Below are 24841 nucleotides of genomic sequence, written 5' to 3'. Positions count from 1 at the left end.
CTGAGGGAGTCTTGTGCTATGTTGCGCATAGAAACTCAAACGCCCAATGGACTCCCAGTCAATTCAGAATGAGACTACCCAGTGTCAGGGTGATGGTCAGGTTTTGCTCCCAATGAAGCAATGTAGCATTCCACTAGATTGACAGAAGTAGGCCTCAAGAGTACTTCGACACAGAACCCACACACACTGCCTTGTTGTGCAGAGGAGAGGGGGAGTGAGGCCAAAATTTGACACCCCTTCCCCAGCCCTCCTGCTACCTTCCCAAAGCTGGCTAAGCAAGGCACCAGGCTTTCAGAAGGAGGTGTGAGACTCAGGCATGGTCCTAGACCTAGAGCATTCACACCTCCTTCGCAAAGCTGGGAATGTGCTAACTAGACTTTGGGGGAAAGGTGGGTGGATTATAGGACTCTGCCAGAGCCCTCACACTTCTTTCCCAAAGCAAAGCACCTCCATTCTTGGCTCTGGGAAGGCGGGGGGGGGGGGGGAGTCAAGTGTTGTTGAGGGCCCCACATGCTATGACTGTCCTGGAATAGAGGAACTAAAATTGTCCCCAGTTCTGTGGGAAAGTAAATTTTGCCACTCCTCCAACTGTCTTTCCATTTAGAGCTAGGGTCTTTTGTCCCACAGAATTTAATGGGAAAGATAATGAACAAAGCCTTCTCCAGTTCTCATTAATGATCACATTAGACTCGTTGTAGAACTCTGAAAACTAGCATTTGCATCTCTCTCTCTCTATATATATATATGTATATACACACATGCATGCGCACATGCGCACACACACTCTCAACATAAATATAGCTATGGGTGACAAGGTACAGTTCTCAGCTATATAAGTATAGCAGAACATAGAAAAACTGCAACTCCTAAGGTACTTTCTTTTAGTGCTGCCAATATTGACTTATAATATAAAATTGTAATAAATCTTAATCAAGTAAAATTTCTTTCCTGGATCACTAAAACTTTAAGACAATCCTGGAATACATAAACCACAATTATATTATTTTGACATCTTTTTTATTTTTAAGTTGCATGCAAGGATTGCACAAGAGGTCAAAGTAATCCAACTTACTTGATAACTGAAAAGAGAGTCCTAAAAAGCTGGATAAAAATTTCATTGCAATCTTCCAACTCAAAGCAGATGTTGTAAGATTTAACCCAAGCTAAATTCTATAACAAAAACAAAGCATTAAATTATAGTTTTGATCTGAATTATGTATATGCAAATGTTGATAATACACATTAAAATTTCAAAGTAGTCTGTCAGTATGATCAACTAAGCAGTTCTGTTAAAAGGCCAAAACCCTAATTTCTAAATTCAGGAAACATGGATTTATCCATATATGTAATGTGTACTCTTTTGCTCTAATAATATCCAAATAGCTTCACAGGTTGACATATCTGGATGTCATTAATATAAATTTAGGATCAGAGCCAGAAGTTTGGTTTCTGTAACAAGCATATACACTATTAAACTGCAACTTACACAAGTCCAAATTCCTTTGACACAAGGAATCAACATGTGTAAATAAAGTCTAGTAAAAAGTTACCTCTAGTAAGTAGAAGTATCTGTTAAATTGGGGGCTCTTTGTATCCTCCAATCCTTTCAACTGTCTTGTAATAAACAAGAATATATCCTGCAAAACAAAAAGGAAGTTAATGTTTTACAGATGTACTCTGATATGTTAACATTGCTAACTGTATAGTTCAAGTTCTTTATATTATAAATATTATACTCGCTATTGGGGAAGTTTCACAAAGGCCTTGTTCAGACTAACAATGGTTTTAACAAGAATAAGCCCCAACAAGCCTTTCACAGTTCTCCAACACAGACATGCTCATGGCTTCCACTTTTTATTAACCACAGGTTGTCAATACATGTCAACCCGAACAAACGGTGGCTAATCTTAACTATAGTTTGCACTAACAAGCTAAATACAAATGATGGGTTACAAAATGGCTTATTTCTATAAATCATAGTTAAGATTAACCAGCTTAGGGTGAATCAGAACAGTAGTGAAAGTTTCTGAACTCTTTTGTGCAAATGCACTAGAGAGGGGCAAGCATGCCAACCTGAGACTTATTGCAGTATGATCTCATAATGAGTAACCATATTTTTATCATTACGTCCAAAGGAGGCTAATGTCTCAGTCTTTGATGTAGTGAGACAACCCATGAATTTCCTGAATATACAACTGAAATGGGTTGAGATTATTCGCAAACTAGTTTACCTTGAGTTTGTCATGGGAAGTATATGGTGCTTCTGGGGCATAAATTCGAAAGATATCAGCCAAGCAACATGCTACAAGGAGACGGACATCTTTATTGGGATTCCTGAGGAAGAATTCTGATGCAAGGTGCAAGGCTAACGGGAGATATTGTTGTTTCTCATCTTCTGAATCCTGGTCCATGTCCATAAACGTTTTCACTACCATCTAGGAGTAAAAATATGAACACTTCTAATTTTCATTAAGCATTGCTCTCTCCAACTTCTACTGCAATAAACAATTTATTCAACATATTGACACTAAAAGTTTATATAACATACACCAATTCAGTATTTGTTAAGCTTCTTTTATTTACTATTATTTACTGTTATTCATTACACAGGGTAGGCCTGAAGTATGCACAAAATCTGCAGTACAAAAAAACTCTCATGAAAAACCCACGTGGAGACCCCAAAAATAGTCTAATAGTAACTGAGGGAGCAAACTGACAACTGGATGGAAGGGAATAGAATGCATGGCTGGAACAAGTCAGAAAATCATAGACAAAGGGTAGACAGAACCATCTCATTGTCTTGATAGTTCACTTTCTGATTCACACTGAGATGCTACTTTGAAGTGTCCTCAGAGATGGAAGAGAGCTACCTACAAATACCAACTGAAAAATAAAGAATTTACTAAAGCTGGTACTAAACACAAGAGTGTCCATCTCAACCTTACAAACACACAAACAAGCAAGCATATCCCAAAACTGCCTGATTAGGAGGACAGAGTATGCTTAGTAAGCATGAAATGTTGACTGACTGTTGCAGGAGGAGGGAGGGGGGATAGAATGAGGTGGCTGGGACCTTGAACAGCAACTCTTCACAGTACAATATTTTGTTGCAGAGCCCTACTTGTAAATACTAATTTATGGAGTTTGTTGAACTTTCAAGTTATTGCTCTGATTTCTAGAGGAAAAGAAACGTTAAATACCAATGGGTCAATGATCCTTTAATTCTGATTCATCTTCTAGATGACTAGGAAGTCCTATCAGAAAAACTACAACAACTGCACAACAAGGCCACCATAGCAGTATTTGTCTCATGCACAGTCTACTTGACTATCCTTCCCCTATGTCTTAATTGAGATTAGCAGATTTTCTAAAGAATTAACTGCTGAATAACTGCACTAAATAACACTGGTAAATTACTTTTTTGTAACTTGAATTCAATAAAGTAGATACTGATTGTTGAACTATGTAATTATTTAATTTCTACTAAAAAATATTTTACAAGACATTTGTGATTTCTGTAAACCAGGATATCAAAGTTCTGTGGGGGGAAACACCCACCTACACAAAAACACAAGCTAAATACATACAAAAAACCCCCACTAACTTCTCCCTCATGTTGCACTATTAGGAATTTGGGAATACAGTACAAACATTATAAGTAAGCACTAGTAGATCACTAGATTACAATTTGTAATGTTATCAAGACATGCAACAGGATTAGTTAATATTTCTTTTAAAAACAGCATGTACTCATTAAGCAATAAGCACATGCCTGTTTAGAAACTCAAACAGATACGTTTTGAATATCAGGACACTTTGTTAATTATTTCTCCCCTTTAATAATGTTTGCTCTCTACAATGTCCACCCCCATTATACACGATCCAAGTGATTATTGTAATTGAGCAACAATTGTGTGTAAAGCAATCTAACACGGCCTCATAATTTGCTATTCACCTGCTAGCTTGGAACGAACAGCCAAATGGCAAACAGCCCAAGCAACATGTATGCCACTCACAAATATTATGCCAAGTTCACGTTTGCAGGTGATGTGTGCAAGTGCTACAAATATCTGCTACCATGTCAGGTTGTACATATGCCTCAATCATAATTTCCCCGAAGAACTACTAATTCTTGAAAGCAGAATTAAGTTGGAGCGCACATCAACAGTTTAGTCTGGAAGTAACCAGTTTGCTTCAATTCACTACAACGCTCAGCTTCTGAACTTGAAAAACTGAAAGAAAGAAGTATGCCAAATTTCAATAGCCAAGATATGGTAACCCAATTTGGCACAATGGCTCCTGAGATTAAGAAGCAGGATTTTATATGCTTGGATACCACTGGACCCCATTTTGAATCAATATGACGGATCAAACTGATTCTCAGTGAAAGTTACTGTTGGCTTCTCAGATTCCCAACCCATACCAGGCACCCCCCCCCATGCCTTTATCTGAACATTACTAACTTCAGAAGGATGCGGATGGTGCTGTGGTCTAAACCACTGAGCCTAGGGCTTGCCGATCGGAAGGTCGGGGGTTTGTATCCCCATGACGGGGTGAGCTCCCGTTGCTCGGTCCTAGCTCCTGCCAACCTAGCAGTTTGAAAGCAAGCCAAAGTTCAAGTAGATAAATAGGTATCACTCCGGCAGGAAGGTAAACGGTGTTTCCGTGCCCTGCTCTGGTTTCGCCAGAAGCGGCTTAGTCATGCTGGCCACATAACCTGGAAAAACTGTTTGCGGACAAACATCAGCTCCCTCGACCAGTAAAGCGAGATGAGAGCCGCAACCCCAGAGTCGTTCGTGACTGGACTTAACTGTCAGGGGTCCTTTACCTTTTAACTTCAGAAAGGCTACATTGTGCACCCTCCAAAAGGCCCCTTCCCCTGGAAATTAGATTAAGGTTCCATTTCAGTTTCTACTGGGGGGAGGGCAGATAGAATCACTAAACATTGTGGCAAAATGAAACTTTGATCCAATCTACTGGCAATTTGATTTAGTTTAACTTTGCAATTCCTGGTAAACATCCACATATTTCCCCACAAGGGACATCTCAGTCACCAGACTTTATGTTGACTAGCCACTGGGCAGAGATCCTTTGTGATTTCCCTGCAATTCAGTGGTGGGAAAATTGAATAGTAATGACAGTTCACAGCTCACAACCTTTCTCCTTTGTAATTTAATGCCTCTTCTGTCCAGCCATATTCATAATGAGCAGTGTCTGAAATTATCCAGCCGCATTTTGCACCTGGCTTTAAACCACTTGTGACCAAGTGATGATGTCTGGGTCCCAGGATGGCACCTGACATCTCCACCATCTGGAGGTGCATGTCTGGAGTCATTGTATCTGGGCTGTTTTCACACATCAATACCCCTTCCTATAGAATTCTATCAGTTATATTTTATCTGCACAATCTGAATGAATATCTGGAACCAAAATGCTTTTCTGTGCAGCCTGAGCAGGAGCAGTCACCATCAAGAAAAAGATGAAGGAAAAGGCCAAGATATATGTGGCTTGTCCCTGTATCAAGTGACTTTTCAAGTTCTCAAAGCTCTTAACCTAGCTCAAGGTTGTCATCTAAATTAGCCTGATGTTTAACTGAGAATCAATCACGCTGGTCCGTCATTTGAAAAATAAGACTTTAGAACTGTCTTGCCCCAAAATGGCAACTAGACATTCCCTTTTGGTGACCGTAAAGAGCTATTGGCGCCTAGCTTATATATATCTGAGTTTCTAACAATGAAAATGAGATCACCCTTTTTCAGGAAGTATATTCCTATACCTGAGTAAAGGTATATATTTGCATTAAATATAGCAAAAGTAGTATTTAAATTATGTTCCGTGAGAAGTCTGGTGCTCTGGGAGAAGAAAATACATTGTACATCAACTATTTAGGGAGAACAACCTATTTCAAGCAACATTGCCTTCTGATACTATTTTGAAATAACACTGATCTCATTGCTCGGAACAAAACCAAAACAGATATAGTTCTGGGGCATGTGCAAATTTCCAATTCAAAGGAGATTCTCAGTAATGAAACCTGCAAAGTTCCTCAAATTAATTTAAGCCATCCATTAAAAGAAAATCCTATATGCAAATATATACATTTTTCACATATTGGAAGTATGTAAGCTAACAATGAATCTAGATAAATGAATCTAATTAAAAGAAACTAGCGGTTGTATCCAATGCTGTGCCAGCCTGGTTCCACATGGAACTTTTGTTTCCTCTCCACCCCTCATGCACCCCCTACATCTTCTCCAGAGGGTACCCAAACCCTTAGGAGCAGACTTTGAGGGCAAGCAAGAGGCTGGACTGGACAGAAAGTGGAAGCTCTGTTGCACAGAAATATGTTGCATCAGTAGGGCTGCAGAGTTACACATGATCCTAAAACTTGCATGGATAAAACTTTGTACTGTTTTCCAAAAAAACAAAACAAAAAAACACCCCTGCATACTGGTGTTCAGACAGGTCATACTCGGGAAAGGAGAACACACTGTCCTATCACATATGGGCACACACTGTCCTATCACATATGGGCAGAAGAGGAGATCCATTAAGAAGACTTTCTATTCTATTTGAAAGTTTAATTGCTGCTGGCACTCATAAATGGCTTGGTAAGACTACTCTTATTTTTTTTTTCATAATCAAGGACACAATGATTATGAAATTAATAGGAATAAATTAGCAGTAAGCAGTAATTAAGTAGGTAAAATACTTAGTGACTCATTTTTGCATGGGCACGAGACAAGTGATGTGCTAGCATGCACTGTACTTGATCCATTACAGTAAGACTAAATGGGGCACTCTGTAGTGCTAAAAATATCTTCCTCCAAATCCCAAGGGAAACTATAAGATGAAGGATAATAAGAAAGTATTTTGAATGCACACTTCACATCCAAAAACTGAGAGAAAAGTGGGTGCCTACCCATTTGCTATCAGGAACTATTCTGCCACTTTATCTTGCTGGGTGGTTACGGCCAACTCTGAGGAGTTTCACTTCAGAGTGTAGATGTGGCCTCCCTGAATGCTGCATGCCATGCAGAAGGCTATACTAGAAATCTTTTCCATTACACAAAGCTCCCTGTACATAGAAGCCTAAATGTGTCCAGAAGCATTCAGTCATGAGAGCACCAACTTGTAGTCTGAAGTGGTACTGGTTTACCACTTCAGTAAGAAGCGGGCCTTACGTTCAAATAGCTTTTTACTGCAGAGATTTACTACAATAAGCAGCACCTGGGTCCTGTACAGCAAAGATTCCTGGGTAACTGTGAGGCAGGACAGCACCAAAGGTCCTACATATAAAGACACACCAAGGTCTGTAAGTGACACAATTTCAATTTAAGAACTAATTTATCCAAAGCAATTTATAAAGCCACAAACATCGCTAGATGCAGTAAAAAACAATAGCACCCTGAACAATTTGGTATCATCAGCAAATCTGGCTACTTCATTGCTCACTTCTAAATTCAAGCAATTTATGAACAAATTAAAAAGAAACAGCCCCAATACTGATCCTTGGGGGACTCCACTTTTTACATCCCTTTAATGAAAGAACTATCCGTCTATTTCTACTCTCTATGACAGGACCTTCCCATAATTCCTTTTAAAAGATTGGGATTAAATTTCCACAGCGCTATTTTTCTGGAAAAAGAGTTGCTGGAACTCACCATGAATGCCTTTCTCTTTCTCTTAGAATGGCAATGGCACCCACTGAAGAGGTGCCGGGACTGAGTTCTGGAGAGTTCCCCCTGAAAAAAAGCCCTGCATTTCCAGCCCTCAGGTATGGAAGCTGATATTACAGACAAGTTACATATTTTTGTTAAAAGATCAGCTATTTCACTTTTGAAATCTTTAAGAACTCTCAGATGGCTGTAATCTGGATCCTGGTATTTGTCAGTTTTTATTCTGTCAATAAGGCCTAGGATTTTGTCTCGTCATGACTATTTGTCCTAGCTCCTCAAACTCACTTCCTGTGAAAGGCAAGGGGATCTCACTGTGAAGACAGATGTAAATAATTCATTCAGTGCAATATTATATTCCACTTTTTTCACACCTTTGGCTCCCTTGTAGATCAAAGGCCCACAAATAAAATTACATGGCATCCAAAATTATTCAGGAAGCATTTCCTAACCTTGTCCTTGCTACTGTCTTTTGTCTTCCAAATGATGTCAACTCAGAACTGCTGTTCCTTTAATTTTAGTAAGTGTACATATGACAACAGCCTTAGAATATTAAGTCAAGCTTAATTGGAGATGAAGAACAAGAATATTGTTAGGCTTCACTAGACTAACATCTCAGTTTAATCCAGGCATAGGCAAACTCGGCCCTCCAGATATTTTTTGGGACTACAACTCCCATCATCCCTGATAACTGGTCCTGTTGGCTAGGGATGATGGGAGTTGTAGTCCCAAAACATCTGGAGGGCTGAGTTTGCCTATGCTTGGTTTAATCCATGCTAATATTTTGCTTAGCTCTTTCCTAACTGCAACACAACATCAATGTAGGAAAATAGATTAGAAGCAGATACAAAACATTAAACTTCATCAATCAATCAATCAATAAATCTGGTATACTACTTTAACTTTTGGTAAATGAAGGGTCCTGTCACATGGTTTAAAAGAAAATACTATTATTTTTTCTATTTTCCCCTGACTCTTCCCTATATAAGAAAACTTCAATAGCTGGAATGAAGACTCCATCACTGCATCAGGAAAATTACATCTTTATTTTTGCTTACTTCATTGTACCAGCTGTTGAAACCAGTAGCTGTATCAACTTGTGCCAAAAACACAACAGATCAAGAATGTGGGTCAGGTTTTGACCTACGGCATGGATGGCTTATTGGCTCAGTGCCAAATTTATCATTAAAGGTCTGGATTTCCTTGAACACTTCTGTAATGAATTTATATTTTGTTAAATATGGTGCATGCTATATTTAATACCCAAGTTACATATTTCAGCTAGGTAAGAGATCATTTTCCATTTTTGTTAAGCTCTCATGTTTCGGGGGGAAACTCTTTGTACACAAATAACTGGCACATGTAACTGTTGAAGCTCCTGTTTTGAATTTAGTACATCCCTTTATTGTTGCCCTTACTGTCCATTTCATTGCATTTTTATATGACATGCTATTGTCAGATGACTGTTAAATTAATCAACTGAAGTGATATACCCTTATGTCATTTGAAGATTTATTTTTAAACAAATCTATTTTCCTTCTTTTTTGGTCTTATTTCTTATAAAGAAAAAATTCTTGCATTTACCAAACTTTTTTGAAGACCAAATGTAAGCAAGTACTTTAAAACGATATCCATATTAAGTATCAATTAATCATTCTTTATTGTGGTCAAAGACCAGACAGCAAAAATAACATATGCAACATGTACTACATCAGCATGAAGGGGCAGACACGGTAGACAAAATAGAAAATTCCCTATATACTTATTTACATTAAGTATACCATCCTAGATATATCTGTAATTTCATGCTAAAACATAGGTTGTTGTTCACATTGTTACTATCAGAGAGTTACCTCAAAGCTGCCTTAAGAAAAGAGAGATGCAATCAACTAATTCCTACTCAGAGAAGACCCGTGGGAATTAATGAATCCAAGTTAGCCATGTCCATTAATTTCAATAGATTTACTCTGAGTAGGACTAGCACTTAATAACACTCAGTGTTTTCAGAAAGCAGACTATGATAAAGACAATGACTTAAAAGATCACAGAAGAAGCTGAACAATTTAATGCAGTTTTCACTCCAAATATATGGCTGCTGCATATGTTCAGTCTTAAGGGACCCTGTTTGCTTTTTGCCGCTTTTGCTTATGTTGCCAGGAGACTATCACAGTGATGCTGCTGCACATGCAAGTTTGCCATTATAATTACTGCTGTGCATATGACAGGAATGTTGCTATAGCTGATGAAATACTTTCATTTCCAGTACACCTCAAAGACTCAAATGAATTAGTCTAAAAGCATTTCCTTCAGGACCAATGACATAATGAAGCTCACAATCAATAATCTATTCAGAAGCACATACGCACAAATATTATCAAGATGTTTTTACTTCCAGACTAGTGTTCTGCTCCAGTTAAAATCAGGCGGCTGACTAATGCAAAATGAACACAACTTCCAAGTAAGAAGACGGTCATCCACACTCTGTTCTACTTGTTTACACTTCACTTCTCCTAACATGGGACTAGCTAGGAGCCTGCTTCATAGCTGACATTGCTCTGCACATCAATCTCCAACACTGGAATATTAAACATTGATATGGTGACTTTATGCATGGTCACATTTATTCTCCCAAGTCTTGTCTTTAAATTATTACAGACGGGACAGAGGAGAAATAAACCAGAGAGAAGTTACAGATATCTATCTATATTCTTATCAGAGAGCACATGCAAAAAGTTTGTGACTGGAACACTGGTATACCTGTACCAGTTGTACCAAGGCACAGAGTTCCCAGTGAATGAACCAAACCCCTTAAAAATCAAGGAACTTGAAGAGCAAGCTGAGTCCCCTGAATCCAATGCTGAGGATTCTTCTGAGGTGCCCTCAGGGCTGGTACCTAAAGATGAACCCATGAGACTGGACCTCTGCCTCCTTGTTCTTGATTCTAATCTCCCTGCACTGCAGCCTAGAAGAGCTTCCTGAAATACTGACCTTGGGCTGTTGGACCTAGGCTGACCCTCAGTGCCTGAACCTGGTTTGTTTGGACTTTGCTGCATTTAAAACGCTTGTACATTGGGTGAGTACCTTTGGTGAAAGGCTGAATTCTCCTGTAACTAGGACACTAGCCCCTAAAGGAATCCCCTGCATGACAAACACATTTAGAAGAACTGCAGAAAGAGTTTAGTGAGTTAAGCAGTCTATTAATTGACTGTTTAGTGGTAAATTGTTCAATCATCTACAAAAATGCAACATACTCTAATTTCTATAAGTCTTATGAAAAAACAACTGTAGTTGCAGTAGAATGCAGTAAGTCCTGAGAATTGAGTGTCCATAAGCAACAAATGTTTACCATTACCACATGGCACTATTGGCATAATAATGAATCACATGACTTTCATTTTTAGGTCTGAGGAATTAAATTAGATAGCCAGCATTAAAACTGAGCCAGGCTCAACAGAAAGTAAATTACCCCCATCAACTGAGACATGAAATTAAGCTCTGAATTCCTTAAAAATATTATCTAAATAGCTGATTATGAACTGCTAATCAATTGCATTTAACATTGCCATTCACAGTTGGAACAAGTGATAGTATTGTTAAGAAGTCTTTCTCAATTAAAGCAATCAGCAACTACTAAAATGCAGATGTTTGACAGCCCAGAAACCTCTCAACTAAAATGTGAAAAATGGATTGCTCCTAGTTATGTTTCTTTACCACATACAGACAATGACCATTTTGTACATGTTCAAAGCACACACACATCATCACAAACCCAGAAGTGGCAGGAAAAGGGGGCAGAACCGAATGAAGTTATACGCACTCTGCTGTCGCACACGTTGACCCAGAATGCAACCCCCACACAAATTTGGACTTGCCTGTATATGGTTCCCATGATTATTTTATGTGCATACACATTCCCTTTGTACCACATTACCATGTCTTACCAATACATTTCTCCGTGACATCCTTTATCAGATATATCTATCCATATAATTTACTTTTTTAACCACCTAACTCAAGCATGCACAATTACCCCTTCTCCACATTTTCTATCTTCTCATCATTTCAGTTAGTAGAATTACCATTTCCTACAGCTGCATGTCTTTGATTAACAAAATACACAAACTTTAATGCTTGTGTTTCCTGTGCCTTTTAGCCACACATTCCTTGTGCCATGCATCTTACACCCACCCACCCATCCTCTCATATGCCTGCCTTTTCCTTTAATACAATTCTTTTATGTTCATCTTTAACAGACATAATTTAAGCCAGAAAGCCTGGAACATGCAAAGTAACAATATAGGAGAGTGCCTCTGATTATGTGCGGAAGGCATGCAGTATTTCTCAACCTTGGGTCCCCAGATGTTGTTGGACTACAACTCCCATCATCCCTGAACTCTGGCCTTGCTAGCTAGGGATGATGGGAGTTGTAGGCCAAAAACATCTGGGGACCCAAGGTTGAGAAAGGCTGCTATAGAGTATACAGAACAGTAATCTAACTCAACAGTGTGACAAAACTCTCTGCTCAGAGTACTATATAGTGCAACAAGGGAAAGTTCCACACATGTAGTAGGCTTGCTACCTTATCCTAAGGAATCAAAAAGAGTTTCAGCACTCACAAGTTCCTCAAACCTTCACAAACCTTATCCCCAATGCATTGTATTTATCAAGATCCTGCAAATAGGTAGAGAGTGGAAAGGAGGGGGGTAGTTGGGGACGGGGAGAGAAACCATAGTCAAGCTAAAACAAAACAAAAGCACCACACGCTGTGCTTCTCCTTCTCCCAAATGCTTCTTGTGAAATTGCTGACCCCAATTTCATCATCTGCACATGGAGCAGCAAGTTGGGGTGTTTGTTTCAAGACTGGTTCTCAACAACAATTTAACTTAGTTGAGAACTTGAATCTTCATGTCACTGGCAATGCTAACGTTATTAACCAGTGTTGCTCAAAAGTATGCTAACATTTTGATGGCTGACTTAAATTATTTTTGCTCAGCTCATGTCCCCAGATGCATCCTTTACCTGAAGCATGAATATGACATCATCATCTGGACCTAAAGGCAGGATGACCTTGAAAAATTCCCTCTGGATTTCAACAGTTTTCAATCATCAACAGCCTGACCCTGGGCCAGTGCCTGCAGAATGCTTACTTCTAGGACGCTACTGTGCAGCTACACTGAGCATGTAACAACCATCTTATGAAATAAACTCACTGGTGTTTACATGTATCTGCATGTTTCTGACTTCCACCCAGAACATACCAGTGTCCTTGCTTACAGGACGTCTCCTTTTTAAAACTACTTACCACAGGTAACACAACAGAAATGCAAACACAAGGACCACCAGATGCAAACTCTGTTCTCATTTTCATTTTGGCAACATAATATCCAACAGAACCAGCAAGAACATCAGGAACTCATTCACCCACTCATCTTCCAAACTGCAATGACTGCCTATTTTTTACGTAAGAAAAACTGGTCAGTCACTTACACAGATGAATAAAAGGACAGAAATCTGGTATCAGAACTGTCAACATTCAGAAAGCAGTGGAAGATTGTCTCAATCCCTCAGGCTACTTCGCCACCAACAAGACCATTACCATTCTCCAGTAGCACCTTAGAGACCAACTAAGTTTGTTCTGGGTACAGTATAAGCTTTCGTGTGCATGCAGACTTCTTCAGATACCTGAAGAATCTGAAGTATCTGAAGTACTGTGCATGCACATGAAAGCTCATACTCAGAACAAACTTAGTTGGTCTCTAAGGCACTACTGGACAATTTTTTATTTATTTTGACTGTGTCAGACCAACACAGCTACCTACCTGAATCTATTACCATTCTCTTCCAAGAAACTGCAAAGGGAAACTGCCATGTGAAATTACTAAACTGAATCAAAGAATTTTAGAGTTGGAAGTGACAACTGCAGGAATCTTTTGCCCAACATGGGGATCGAACCCCCGACTCTTATATTAAGTCTCATGCTCTACCAACTGAGCTATGTTTATTTATTGTTTCATTTAATAAACCAACTTTTCTTCAAGGAGATCAAAGTGTACATGGCTCCTCAACATTTTATCCTCATAAGAACATTCTGAATTAGGTTTGACTGAGTGAGACTGGCTGACCCAAGGTCACTGAGTGGGAATTTGAACCTAGCCCAAATATGACACATTAACCAGCACAACATATTGGCTCTCCACCTGCAGCTTCCACTCTCCTCTTATGTGCAAAAGAAGGGCAGAACAGACAGAAAGCAAATCAGCCAAGTCTTGCCATGGCTCATTTCCAGTCTAAATTAAACTTCAGAATTATTGGCTGAACCTGGACATGTAGGGATCAAAATTTCATTGCCCTTGGGAAAGGGAACATAGTAAGTCAGGCCACAGTTATATTAGAACCACAGGCTCAGCAAAAGGAAATTTATTAAAAAAACAAACACATCTTAGCAGGTTGCTAAGTAGAGAACTAATAATTTTATCAAGAGTTAAAAATTATGGAAGGAGCCAACACAGCAGACCTTTGCAGGAAAGACATAGAAACACTTTAACTTCACCAGAAAACTCCCTCACTTGTCCAAAATTAGTATGGAAACCAGACAACATGCCAAAGATACTGTAAACTGTTGAAGAGTGGAAGAGGATCAGCATTAGCAACAAGATGATACAAGAGCTAAACTTCAGGGCCACTTTCTAGAGACATGCAAGCACAGTAATGCTACCTAGTTAAAGTGTCCAACTACAACATTAAGAGAAGATATTGATAAACAATAGCTACAATATGAATGTAAGACCAACTGTCATTTTAAGCATCTGTATTTGCTCCAGCTTTGCAGACTATTCTGTTACAAGTTAATTTAATTGTTTAAAAGGCGGTCAGGACAGACCCATGGTTTCTATTTTGAAATATACTTATTTGGGATTAATTAAAACCAAACTGAAACATACAAACTACACATTTCACTGTCCATGTAATCTGTAACTAATGACAAGATAGTGTTTTCTCTTCCGTTTGCCACTAGCACTATTAAACTACCTCATTGGCAGCTCTCTCAAAACTTTTCAGAATACAGTATGGGCAAAACAGAATGCAGGCAAAACATCAAATGATGGTGCCGGGGTGAAACATATTGGCTTCCTTCTAATATAGTATTAACTATAATATACTATTAACGATGACAGCACTTGGATATACATGAACTACTACCAAAATCCTGACCAGACAACTGCGCAAAGGGAGACTTTACCATGATGACATAATATACACAGTGTTTGTTTCTTCTGGCTATTGCAGTCTTTCACTGTTGCAATGTAAGAACAGACTCACATTAAAACTACAATAAATAAATAAATCTACTCACAGTGTGTTAATGAAATTGACATGTTGCCTTCCCAGAACCTTAACGCCTGAAAGTTTCCCAGAGCTTGTAGGTCCAGAGGACTGCAACTCAATTGCCCAAACCACTGTCTCTTTCCCTTCTTAGGGAAGCAAAATGCTTACGTGTCCAGGTGCCTTGATAACCAAGCCCATGCATCCCTCTTCACTAGAGCTAAAGGCTACACTGGATTGCATCCTGGTTGACATAAGAACCAAGACCCTGCTACCTTACCAACATTCCTAAGGCAGTCCATCAATGATCTTTCCTGCAGCCTTTCAATGAATGAGCTCACCCTCACTTCCCACTCTCCTTAGTGAAGTGTGTGACATCCTAACACCACACAGGCTTTTGCAGAAGGAAGGGAAGGGACTCTACAAAAATAAGCAGGAAGATTCATTGTTCCCCTTCCCAATATTAACTGCAACTGATCAGAAACTTTGGAAGGAGTAGCTGTCATTGGCAAGACTCTGAAGAGATCTGTGGAGCCCCAATATATGATTCAAGAACATCTACATTCAGCAATTACTTCCTTAGATGTGACAACATATTCTAAGCATTTCTAAATGTATCCCATCAGCATCTCAAAATATTATAGTGGCTTTGTGAAAAAACAGCTATTTTACAATCAGCAGGAACTAGAAATAATTTTATGTAACAGCTTGTCAGCCAAGCGATGCTTGAGCTATGCCACATTTCTGAAAAAAATAGAACAAGAGTTCTTAAAAGTTATATAAACAGTCTTCTCTCGCCTTTAAACTTTAGAGATTTTCTACTAGCTTTAAGGATCATAAGCGTCCTATCTCAAAAAAAATCATACTAGCATCCCACAACACTCTTGAAAATGAAAGTAAAGCTGCAGGTACAAGAGTAAAACAAGAGCACAATCCTTAAGCAACAAAGCAAGATGAATCACTGTGACAATAACATCTGAAACCTTTCGCTTGCTCAAAGCCAATAAGACAATGGGTGGGAGAAAGAGCAATGGGAAGAGCGCAGAAGAAAACATGATGAAGGGCGTATTTTAAAACGAAGAACAACATCTTACCTTCAAACGTTTGACTACTTCATCGTTCGTTATTTTATCTGTGATCTCCTTAACTCCAGGAGGGTAGAAGATGATTTTGCCGTCGGCAGGAGGCTTTGGTTGGGTGGATGGGAAATCCATCCTAGTGCTGCTGGTTATAAAGTTTCCTTCTCCACAGTCCTCTACCGGCCCCTATCGGTCAGAAAACAAAAGTTCAGCGGAATAGAGGCGACTTTCCGAACCTTTTTTCTCCCTTCCCTCCCCCATTTCTAAACCTCGATTCAAAAGAAGGCCCCTGTGTTTCGCAGCGGCGAGGCCCAGGGCTTAAAGTCCGCAGGACCGGGGTCTCCCCGGATCCCCACGCCACGTCCAGCCCGGCGCTCTCCCTCCCGACACCTTTCATTGGGCGGCCGCTCCGAAGCCCAACACGATTACTTTGGCTGCCTCGCGGTTCACAATGAAATGTTAACATTTTTTTAAAAAAACAGAAAAATAAAGAAAAGATGGAAAGATCGCCTCTCCGCGCCCGGGCGAGAAACGGGTCTGCGGAGAGGAGAGAGAAATAGAGCCGATCCCGAGACAGGCACTTCTTCCACCGAAGCCAGGAGGCGAGGCCTAAACTGTTAGGCCTCAAAACTATCAGGAGACAGGGAAGCCGACCGGAGGAGGGGAGGAGGAGGAGGAAAGGGAGTCAGGCGGAGGGGGGACCCCGAAAACAACGCAGCCCCAGCCGGCCACCCCATATCCCCCCCGCCCAGCCAAATCTGAAAACTCTTCCCCTCCCTGGCCGGGCCTGGCCTCCCCGCCTCAGGGACGGCGCCGCTTCCCTCAGGGGAGGGCGCAGGCCACTCTCCATCCACTTCTCTCAACTTCCACCTCAGGACCCCCTCCTGCAGCCCCTCGCCTCGTGTAAACGCCCGGCTCCGGCCCAGAGGGTCTTCCCGGCTGGTCGAAACCCGCCACGCCGGCGGGGAGAGCCGGGGAGGAAGGCGGCGAGCAAGCGGCAGCAGCGGCAGCAACAAGAGACCCGGACCCCAGGGGCGGCCGCCTCGCTCTCTCACTCGCCCGCCCGCCCGCCTTTTTTTTACCTCATGCAGCTCCGGAAGGTGCAGCATCGAGCGGCCTCCGGGGGCGGCTGGAGCCGTGGAGGGAGGCGCGGGAAGGGGCTGCAGCTCTCGTTCCGAAGACGACGACGACGACGGCCGGCGCCCTGCCTCGGCGACTCGCTCGCCTTCCCTCCCCCCACCGCGGCGGCGGCGGCAGCGGCCTCAGTCTCGGCGGCGGCTGCTCAGGCTCTCAGGGAAGGAGGGCTCGGGCAGAGCGTGCGCCTGGCTCGGCCGCCTCGCCCGCGGGGAAGCAGCGCCGCTCCCTGGCCGGCCTGAGGAAGAGCAGCCCAGGAGGAGGAGGAGGAGAGTCGGCCGCCGCCGCCGCCGTCCCCACTATGCCGGCTTCTCCGAAAGCCGCCTCCCACGCGTTTCCGCGGAGCCTGAGGGGGGCCCAAAGGTGTGCCTGTACCTACCCGCCGAAGTCCCATCCCGACGACTGGTTTGCCCTCACGGGTCTCGGCGGCTGCTCCCGGGTCGTGCGCGCGCGCGCTGGCGCCGAAAGCTGAGGCAACTCGTTTGGCGCCAAAACCAGGCGCTGCCGTGAGGCGGCCCGCAGCCCTGTCGGAATAGCTGGAGGGGCCAAGTGCGCCTCTCTTTTTAGATATATATAAATTTATTTACTTGGTTTTCAGATTAAAGTCTTACAATCACATATCCAACATACATACAAGATTCCAAATAATCTCCTCCTCCCCTTTGTGGGTCCTCTTGTTAATCAGTTCCCCTCACATCTTTTATGATGATCCAAATCTTTGACATCTCCCCTTATGTCCAAAATTCACAAGTGTTCCAATCCCACTAACGGTTTTACCTGTTTACAATGGTTTTTAAGGTAAATTATAAACTTTCCCCATTCCTTATTAACATTTTGTTTCTTGTAAAAGTTGTTGCTTTCTCAACTCTCTCTTTTTTCTTTTGATATGCATTTTGTTGGATGAAAAAGCCCCTCATCACTGCTTTACTTGCATCCCATACCACTTTCAAGTTTGTCTCCTGATTCAAATTAATTTCAAAAGAATCTCTTAATTTCCCCCCTCCTTTTTAAAATTTTGGTCTTCCTGATTTTTTATTCTTCCAGTCATTTTTGCCATTTCGGCATCATCCATCAACTTGATCTGCCATTTTTCTCTGGTCGGGTCTTTATCTTCTTTCCATCTCTGGGCCAATAACATCTGTGGTTGCATACATGAATAGTCTTTTCTTTCGCTTGTGATTTCAACACCTTGGATTCCTAAAATAAAGGCTTCAGGTTTTAGAAAAAGTTATTTTCAAGTGCACCTTCTTTTTACCCCCAAAGTGCACTTTAAACAAGACACGCTATGTTTCCAAGTGTTGCTGCTATATATGTTCTCCCTTAGTTGGGGTCAGCCAAGCAGGATCCGGCCGTTTTTTCTCCTGAAAGTGGCTTTTTTGTGTTTTGTTTTGTTTTGTTTTTAAGGCTGCTGCAATATGAGTGTGCAGAGTGTGTGTGTCCCTGTGGAGCTCAGTGGGATTTATTCCGGAGTAAACCGCTGAATTGTGTTCAAGATGGAGGGCCGTCCAACTGCCTCTGCAAATGCGACATTATTGCTTGTGTCCAATGCTAAGGCTAGTCTAGAGCAGACCCGTTGAAATGGCATCATGGGCCCATCCATTTGAATGCAGCTATTCTGAGTATAAAGTACTGTAGCTGAATATACCCCTATAGGTGTATGCACTATATACCTCTATATACAGTACACTGAGGGAGATGGAGACATAATAAAATGAACTCAGTATTCAGGCAAGAATGTTAAAAGGTAAAGGTACCCCTGCCCGTACGGGCCAGTCTTGCCAGACTCTAGGGTTGTGTGCTCATCTCACTCTATAGGCTGGGAGCCAGCGCTGTCCACAGACACTTCCGGGTCACGTGGCCAGCGTGACAAACTGCATCTGGCGAGCCAGCGCAGCACACGGAACGCCGTTTACCTTCCTGCTGGTAAGCGGTCCCTATTTATCTACTTGCACCCGGAGGTGCTTTCGAACTGCTAGGTTGGCAGGCGCTGGGACCGAACGACAGGAGCGCACCCCGCCGCGGGGATTCGAACCACCGACCATGTGATCGGCAAGTCCTAGGCGCTGAGGTTTTACCCACAGCGCCACCCGCGTCCCAGCAATGTTACTTGCCCCAAACTGGAAAGAAGCAGAAGTCCAGCAAAGGAAGTATGGATACAAAAACTTATGGAATATGCAGAAATAGCGAAAATTACTGGAAGAATAAGAAATCAAGATAACTTTTTTATATATAAAAGAATGGAAATGGTTTATTGAATATTTACAGATAAATCGTAAAGAGATAAAAACATTGGCAGGATTATTGTAATAAGCTGCAGTTTCATAAGAGTATATATTTAAAGAAGATGAGTAAATGAGGAAATTAAGTTAATTTGGATATGCAGAAGATATTAAAAATAAATTTAAGGAACCGCAGAAAGAGGGGGAAGGAAGTCAAGTTTTGAAATGTCAAAATGATTGTAAAATTAGTGAAATGTATAAAATCAGTTACATGTATAAACTTGAAAAGTATAAAAAAAAATGTGCGGGGGAAAATGAACTCAGTATTCAAAGCCTATAGATGTGCATCATTTTGAAACTCGCATTATAATTTATGCACACAAAAAGGAGAGGATATAAAGATTTGAAGCACCAAAGATCAAAGCTGAACGCACTAGCAAAATTGAATTCCGAAGGTTAGGATTTCGAATGGTTTCTTGAAGATCCATAAAGTCAATTCCTTCCTGGAGTTTCAGTGAGTTGTCTACATGATTGCCTTCACTCCGATCCTTTGAAGGTGAAATTGTGGCACCGTAACTGGGCCGCTCTAAATTGTGATGTTCAATCCAGATACAAACTGAGTGGGGAATTAGGTTGTATGGAACACTTACTAATGGATAGTGTATTTAGGATCTGTATTAATTCACTGATTTGGGGCATCTTAGAACCCATAGTGTTTTTATAGGGAGGAGCTGGCTTGTTCAGATGGACGCTGACAATGTAATGATGATAGTGTGTATTATGTGAGTGTGTTATGTTTGTGTCTCCCTTTTGGTCAGAAATTGTCCATACTAACTTCGTTTTGTAAAAATTCTTATTTTCAGTTGTTCACATACTTTTAAATTATATTCCTGTGATGTGGGGTCCAACAGCAAAAGTGGATACCATATGTAAGCCCTCATGGTTGCAAATAAACATACTTCCAGCTTGGAAGGACAAACACCCACCCTTCATTAGTCAGTGGTCTGAAGATTTAACACATCTAAACTACTGACAACAGGTAACATAACAATAATACAAACACAAGGACCATCAGATGCAAACTCTCTTCTCATCTTCATTTTGGCAACATTAAATCTAAAAGATACACCCCAAACATCAAGAACTCATTCATCTTCCAAACTGCGATGCTTGTCTCCTTTTTTTTAAAGTAAACACAAGTTTGTGTGTTTAAAAAAAACACTACCACCAAGGCTCATATTGGCTTTCATCTTAATAGGTACTCCTTAAAACATTTCCCCTTCACGCTATCTTATGAAATCTATGGAGATAACCACATTGGGAGGGAGAAATGTAACTTCCTCCATTTGTTTTGCAGCACAATTTCGTGTCATGCCACATGTAACTGACCAGCCTGCAGTTTATCTCTTATTCAGGTTCTGATTTTAAAATATGGTTTTCACACGTGTGTTTTTTTTCCTTGCAGTAAATTCTATTGAACGTTCATAGCACACACACCTTATGGAAAATAAATCCAATCTGTCTATTACTTGTTTTCTGTTTGCCAGGAGCAGCTTTGGAAATGACAATCTCTTGATAGGAAGAGAAATAGCTGTAACTGCAACGGTGGGATGTGTGTATGTGAAGTTCCTTCTTCATTCTTAATCTGATTAAAAATCTAATTGGCAAGACAAAGAGAAGATTGATTATGTGAATATGTTTGATTAAAAATGTTTTTGGTGTGGATTAGTACATTATTTGTCCATGAATGATTTACAAGCTGGTGATGAGGGGAACAAGAATGGATTAATACTGCTGTTGAATATTTTTTTTGTATTTAATGAGTGAAAGAGTTTATTAGTTCAACTGAATATTAATTCATTTTATGCATTAAATGATCGTAGCCTTTTATAATTAAATTGTACAAGAATGCCACTTATTCCATTCCTTTGCTCTGTTTTGAAGCAGGACAATCAGCAGACCAGAATGAATAATCCCAATGACTACAAATAAATTAGGATTTTGAAAGGAAACTCTGTTGTGGGTTATTTAATCCTTATTTATTTATTCAATCAATCAATTTATAGACTGCTTAATATAAAAAAAGTAAGTGGTTTACAAAGCAAACAGCATAAAGTCACACAGCTAAAATACATACTGGCCTAGTTTACATGGCACACTAAACCAAACTATTGTTAAGTGTAAATGAGGAAGCAAACAGGAAACAAAACTTGGCTGCTTTGTTCCTTTTCTGTTTTTGCTGCTGTGTTGTTACCCAAAGCTAAGCCATGGTTTGGCTTGTTTCCTCCAAACAAACCTTAAGTAGTAAGCCAAGGACAAACCATGGCTAGTTTGTGATTTGTTTGGAGCAAGACAAACCATGAGCCCAGATTCAGTTGAGCCGATTTTCTTCTAGTTGTGAGGGTGGGGGAGGAGCCACAAGTGGAGTAGGTATAAATATATTTGGACACAACAAGTATACCTGGTGTTATGTTCCTGTTTATATGTTGTGAACTTAAAAGTTGACAGACAGCCTTTATTACTGTGTAATGTTCTTTACAATGTTCCTGACATATTTCAGCTTTCTAGATTTATTTTTCATCTGCCCTTCAGATATGAAAGCAGAGTCATCCATGTGACGAAATGAAAAGTATGCCATTTGCAATAAGCTTTGCATTTAATTTTAATGATTCTAAGAATGTCAGGTAAAATGGTCGGGCCTTGCGCATGTTCACTTCATCAAATCATGCCTCAGTTCTCATACTATCTGTTGCTGTTGTTGCTGCTGCTGCTGCATGTTGTAGTCTCCATCATCTAGGCTAGGGCAACAGGTTGACAAAGACTGCTGTAGAGTCTCAGGAGTTGAAGCAGCCCAGGAAAGGAAATGCCAATAATAATAATAATAATAATAATAATAATAATAATAATGGAGAGCTTTAAGTTTGACCACAGTCACTGCTCTCTTCTGTCTCCTCAACACCTCAGTGTAAATGTAAGTTAAACCCAACAATTTCTGCGGGAAGCAATCCTAAAAAAACCTCAAAAACTTTGGGGCATAATTAAAAAGCATAATTTGGGGCATAATTAAACAAGGTGCATGTTCACTTCACCAAATCTGGCCCTCTTTGAAAAAAGTTTGGACATCACTGAAGTAAATGGTTGTTTCCCCAGTGCTTACTTAAGAGGCAAGACACTTGTATATGAATACATCTTATTTACATATAAAACTGCTGGTTGTGCTATTGGGTGCACTCTAGAATTGCTTTTTCTTTTCTATTTATGGCTTTTATTGTTATAGGATTGAAGGATCATCCGAATTGTCCTCAGGACGCCCTCCAGTCCTGTGATTTTGTAGCTATGAGATTGGATTCTGCTGAAGACTGCTAAAAGAAGTCAAACCAGTTGTTATGTAAATGTCCCTGCCTAGTCTTTTAAGTATCTCTTTGCATATCTAAAGAGTACAGGTAACTGGTTTTCCCAAAAGCCAGGACAGAAAGGGGGGGGGGGGGCATCCTCACTCACTTGGATGGAGTTGGTTGACTCCAGTTTGCCAGGCAGAGCAATACCCCAATCCCTGACCCCACAGAGCCTTTTTTTGGGGGGGGGGGTGCAGGAGGAGGAGAAGTCATTGCACAAGCAGAAGTCATTGTGCAGAGGCAGTAATACTTCTGAACAGTTGGAAACCACAGGAGGCAAGAGTGCTATTGTGCTCAAATCCTGGTTTCCGGCAGGCCACTGTGAGAATAGGATGCTGAACGTGGAAGTGGAAGGGGCAAGGTGAATATAAAATGGAAGAATGGTACAAAGAGGTGTGGGATATAGCTATTCACGATAAATTAACCTGTGCTATTAAGTCAAGACGGGGAATATGCAGGAGAAATGATTTTGAGGAGATACGGAAGGCATTTGTAGAATTTGCACCGTTAAAATGGAAAGGGGTCAAACCATCGCGAGAGGCGTTGAAATTTTGGGAGGTTGGATAGTTCCAATGGAATGGTCTCGGGGGTGGGGCGCACATTTTAATTTTTATCTATTTATTATTATTACTTTGTTGAAATTTAAAAACCCCCTCAAAATAAATAAATAGATTCAATAATAATAATAATCAGGAAGAACTGTCTGGCAGCAAGAGCGGTTTGACCATGGTACAGAGTCCCACAAGAGAGGTCAAGCCAAGGCTGGACCACTTATAAACGCCATCTCCTTGACAGATTCCATCAACGGTGTCTCCAGAATTTTTTACACATCACTTGGGAAGACTGGCGAACTAATGCCAGTGTACTGAAAGAAGCAAAGATCATCAGTGTTGAAGCAATAATTCTTCAACATCCACTTTGTTGGACTGGTCATGTTGTGTGGATGCCTGATCATGGTCTTCCAAAGCAACTACAGTGGTACCTCGGGTTAAGAACTTAATTCGTTCCGGAGGTCTGTTCTTAACCTGAAACTGTTCTTAACCTGAAGCACCACTTTAGCTAATGGGGCCTCCTGCTGCCGCCGCGCCGCTGGAGCACGATTTTTGTTCTCATCCTGAAGCAAAGTTCTTAACCTGAGGTAATATTTCTGGGTTAGCGGAGTCTGTAACCTGAAGCGTATGTAACCTGAAGTGTATGTAACCCGAGGTACCACTGTACAGTCATACCTCGGGTCGAATGTGCTTCAGGTTGAGCACTTTCTGGTTTCGCCTCTCGTGCATGCGCAGATGCTCAAAATGACATCACGTGAATGCGCGGAAGCGGCAAAACATGACACGCACAGACGCGCCGTCGCGTCTTACGTTCCATTCAGGATGCGAACGGGGCTCCAGAACAGATCCCGTTCGCATCCCAAGGTACCACTGTACTCTATTCCGAACTTAAAAGTGGAAAGTGTAATGCTGGTGGTCAGCAAAAGAGGTTTAAAGACTTTCTCAAGGCAAATCTAAAAAAATGTAGCATAAACACCAACAACTTGGAAATACTTGCCTGTGAGAGCTCCAATTGGAGAACAGCCTTTACCAAAGGTGTCATGGGCTTTGAAGACGCTCAAACTCAGAATGAAAGGGAGAAGTCCGCAACCAGAAGGAAGACGAGTATCAGGAAGTGGATTAAATGTAATGATTACTTAGTTAAATATGTTAAGTTAGATTAACTGAAAACAGCTTTCAGATACTTAATTGGCTTAGGATTTTATTTATGTTAAGTGATTAATTAATATGTTTAATTTCATAAAGTGAAGATTTAAGGATACTAACGCTTAAGTTAAATTTTATAAGAATTGTGATTTAGAAAACTGTTAAAAGGATATGCAATGAAATTCAACCAAGGGGAAGCGAGGAAGTCACTTAACAATGTTAATAAGTGTAATTTTCAATAAGGCTATGATTTATGTTTGTTTGTCTTATGGGTTTTTTTTTATAATGTTGTGAGAACCAATAATTTTTTTTGGAAAA

The 24841-nt window shown here is 40.7% G+C and overlaps 1 protein-coding gene and 1 long non-coding RNA gene across 2 annotated transcripts in view; one reads left to right on the top strand and one right to left on the bottom strand.

The window, feature by feature from the left end:
- PDS5A (PDS5 cohesin associated factor A) overlaps positions 1–17596 on the bottom strand; it is a 52599-nt gene extending 35003 nt beyond the window's left edge. The window contains 5 exon segments of the mRNA XM_083457986.1: positions 1073–1170; positions 1551–1637; positions 2232–2435; positions 16094–16264; positions 17161–17596. Coding sequence (XP_083314112.1) covers positions 1073–1170; positions 1551–1637; positions 2232–2435; positions 16094–16264; positions 17161–17187 — 587 coding nt within the window. The 5' untranslated portion in view covers positions 17188–17596.
- A 1721-nt stretch (positions 17597–19317) lies between these two features.
- On the top strand, positions 19318–21443 carry LOC310657388. Its single transcript, XR_014501733.1, has 2 exons — positions 19318–20213; positions 20979–21443. It is a non-coding gene; the product is annotated as an uncharacterized lncRNA (long non-coding RNA).
- The last annotated feature ends 3398 nt before the right edge of the window (positions 21444–24841 follow it).

The sequence above is a fragment of the Podarcis tiliguerta genome (assembly GCF_965153285.1).
Source record: "Podarcis tiliguerta genome assembly, chromosome: 9".
Taxonomy (NCBI): Eukaryota; Metazoa; Chordata; class Lepidosauria; order Squamata; family Lacertidae; genus Podarcis; species Podarcis tiliguerta.
The sequence above is the reverse complement of the archived record's forward strand: the minus strand, read 5'-3'. Positions and strand labels throughout refer to the sequence as shown.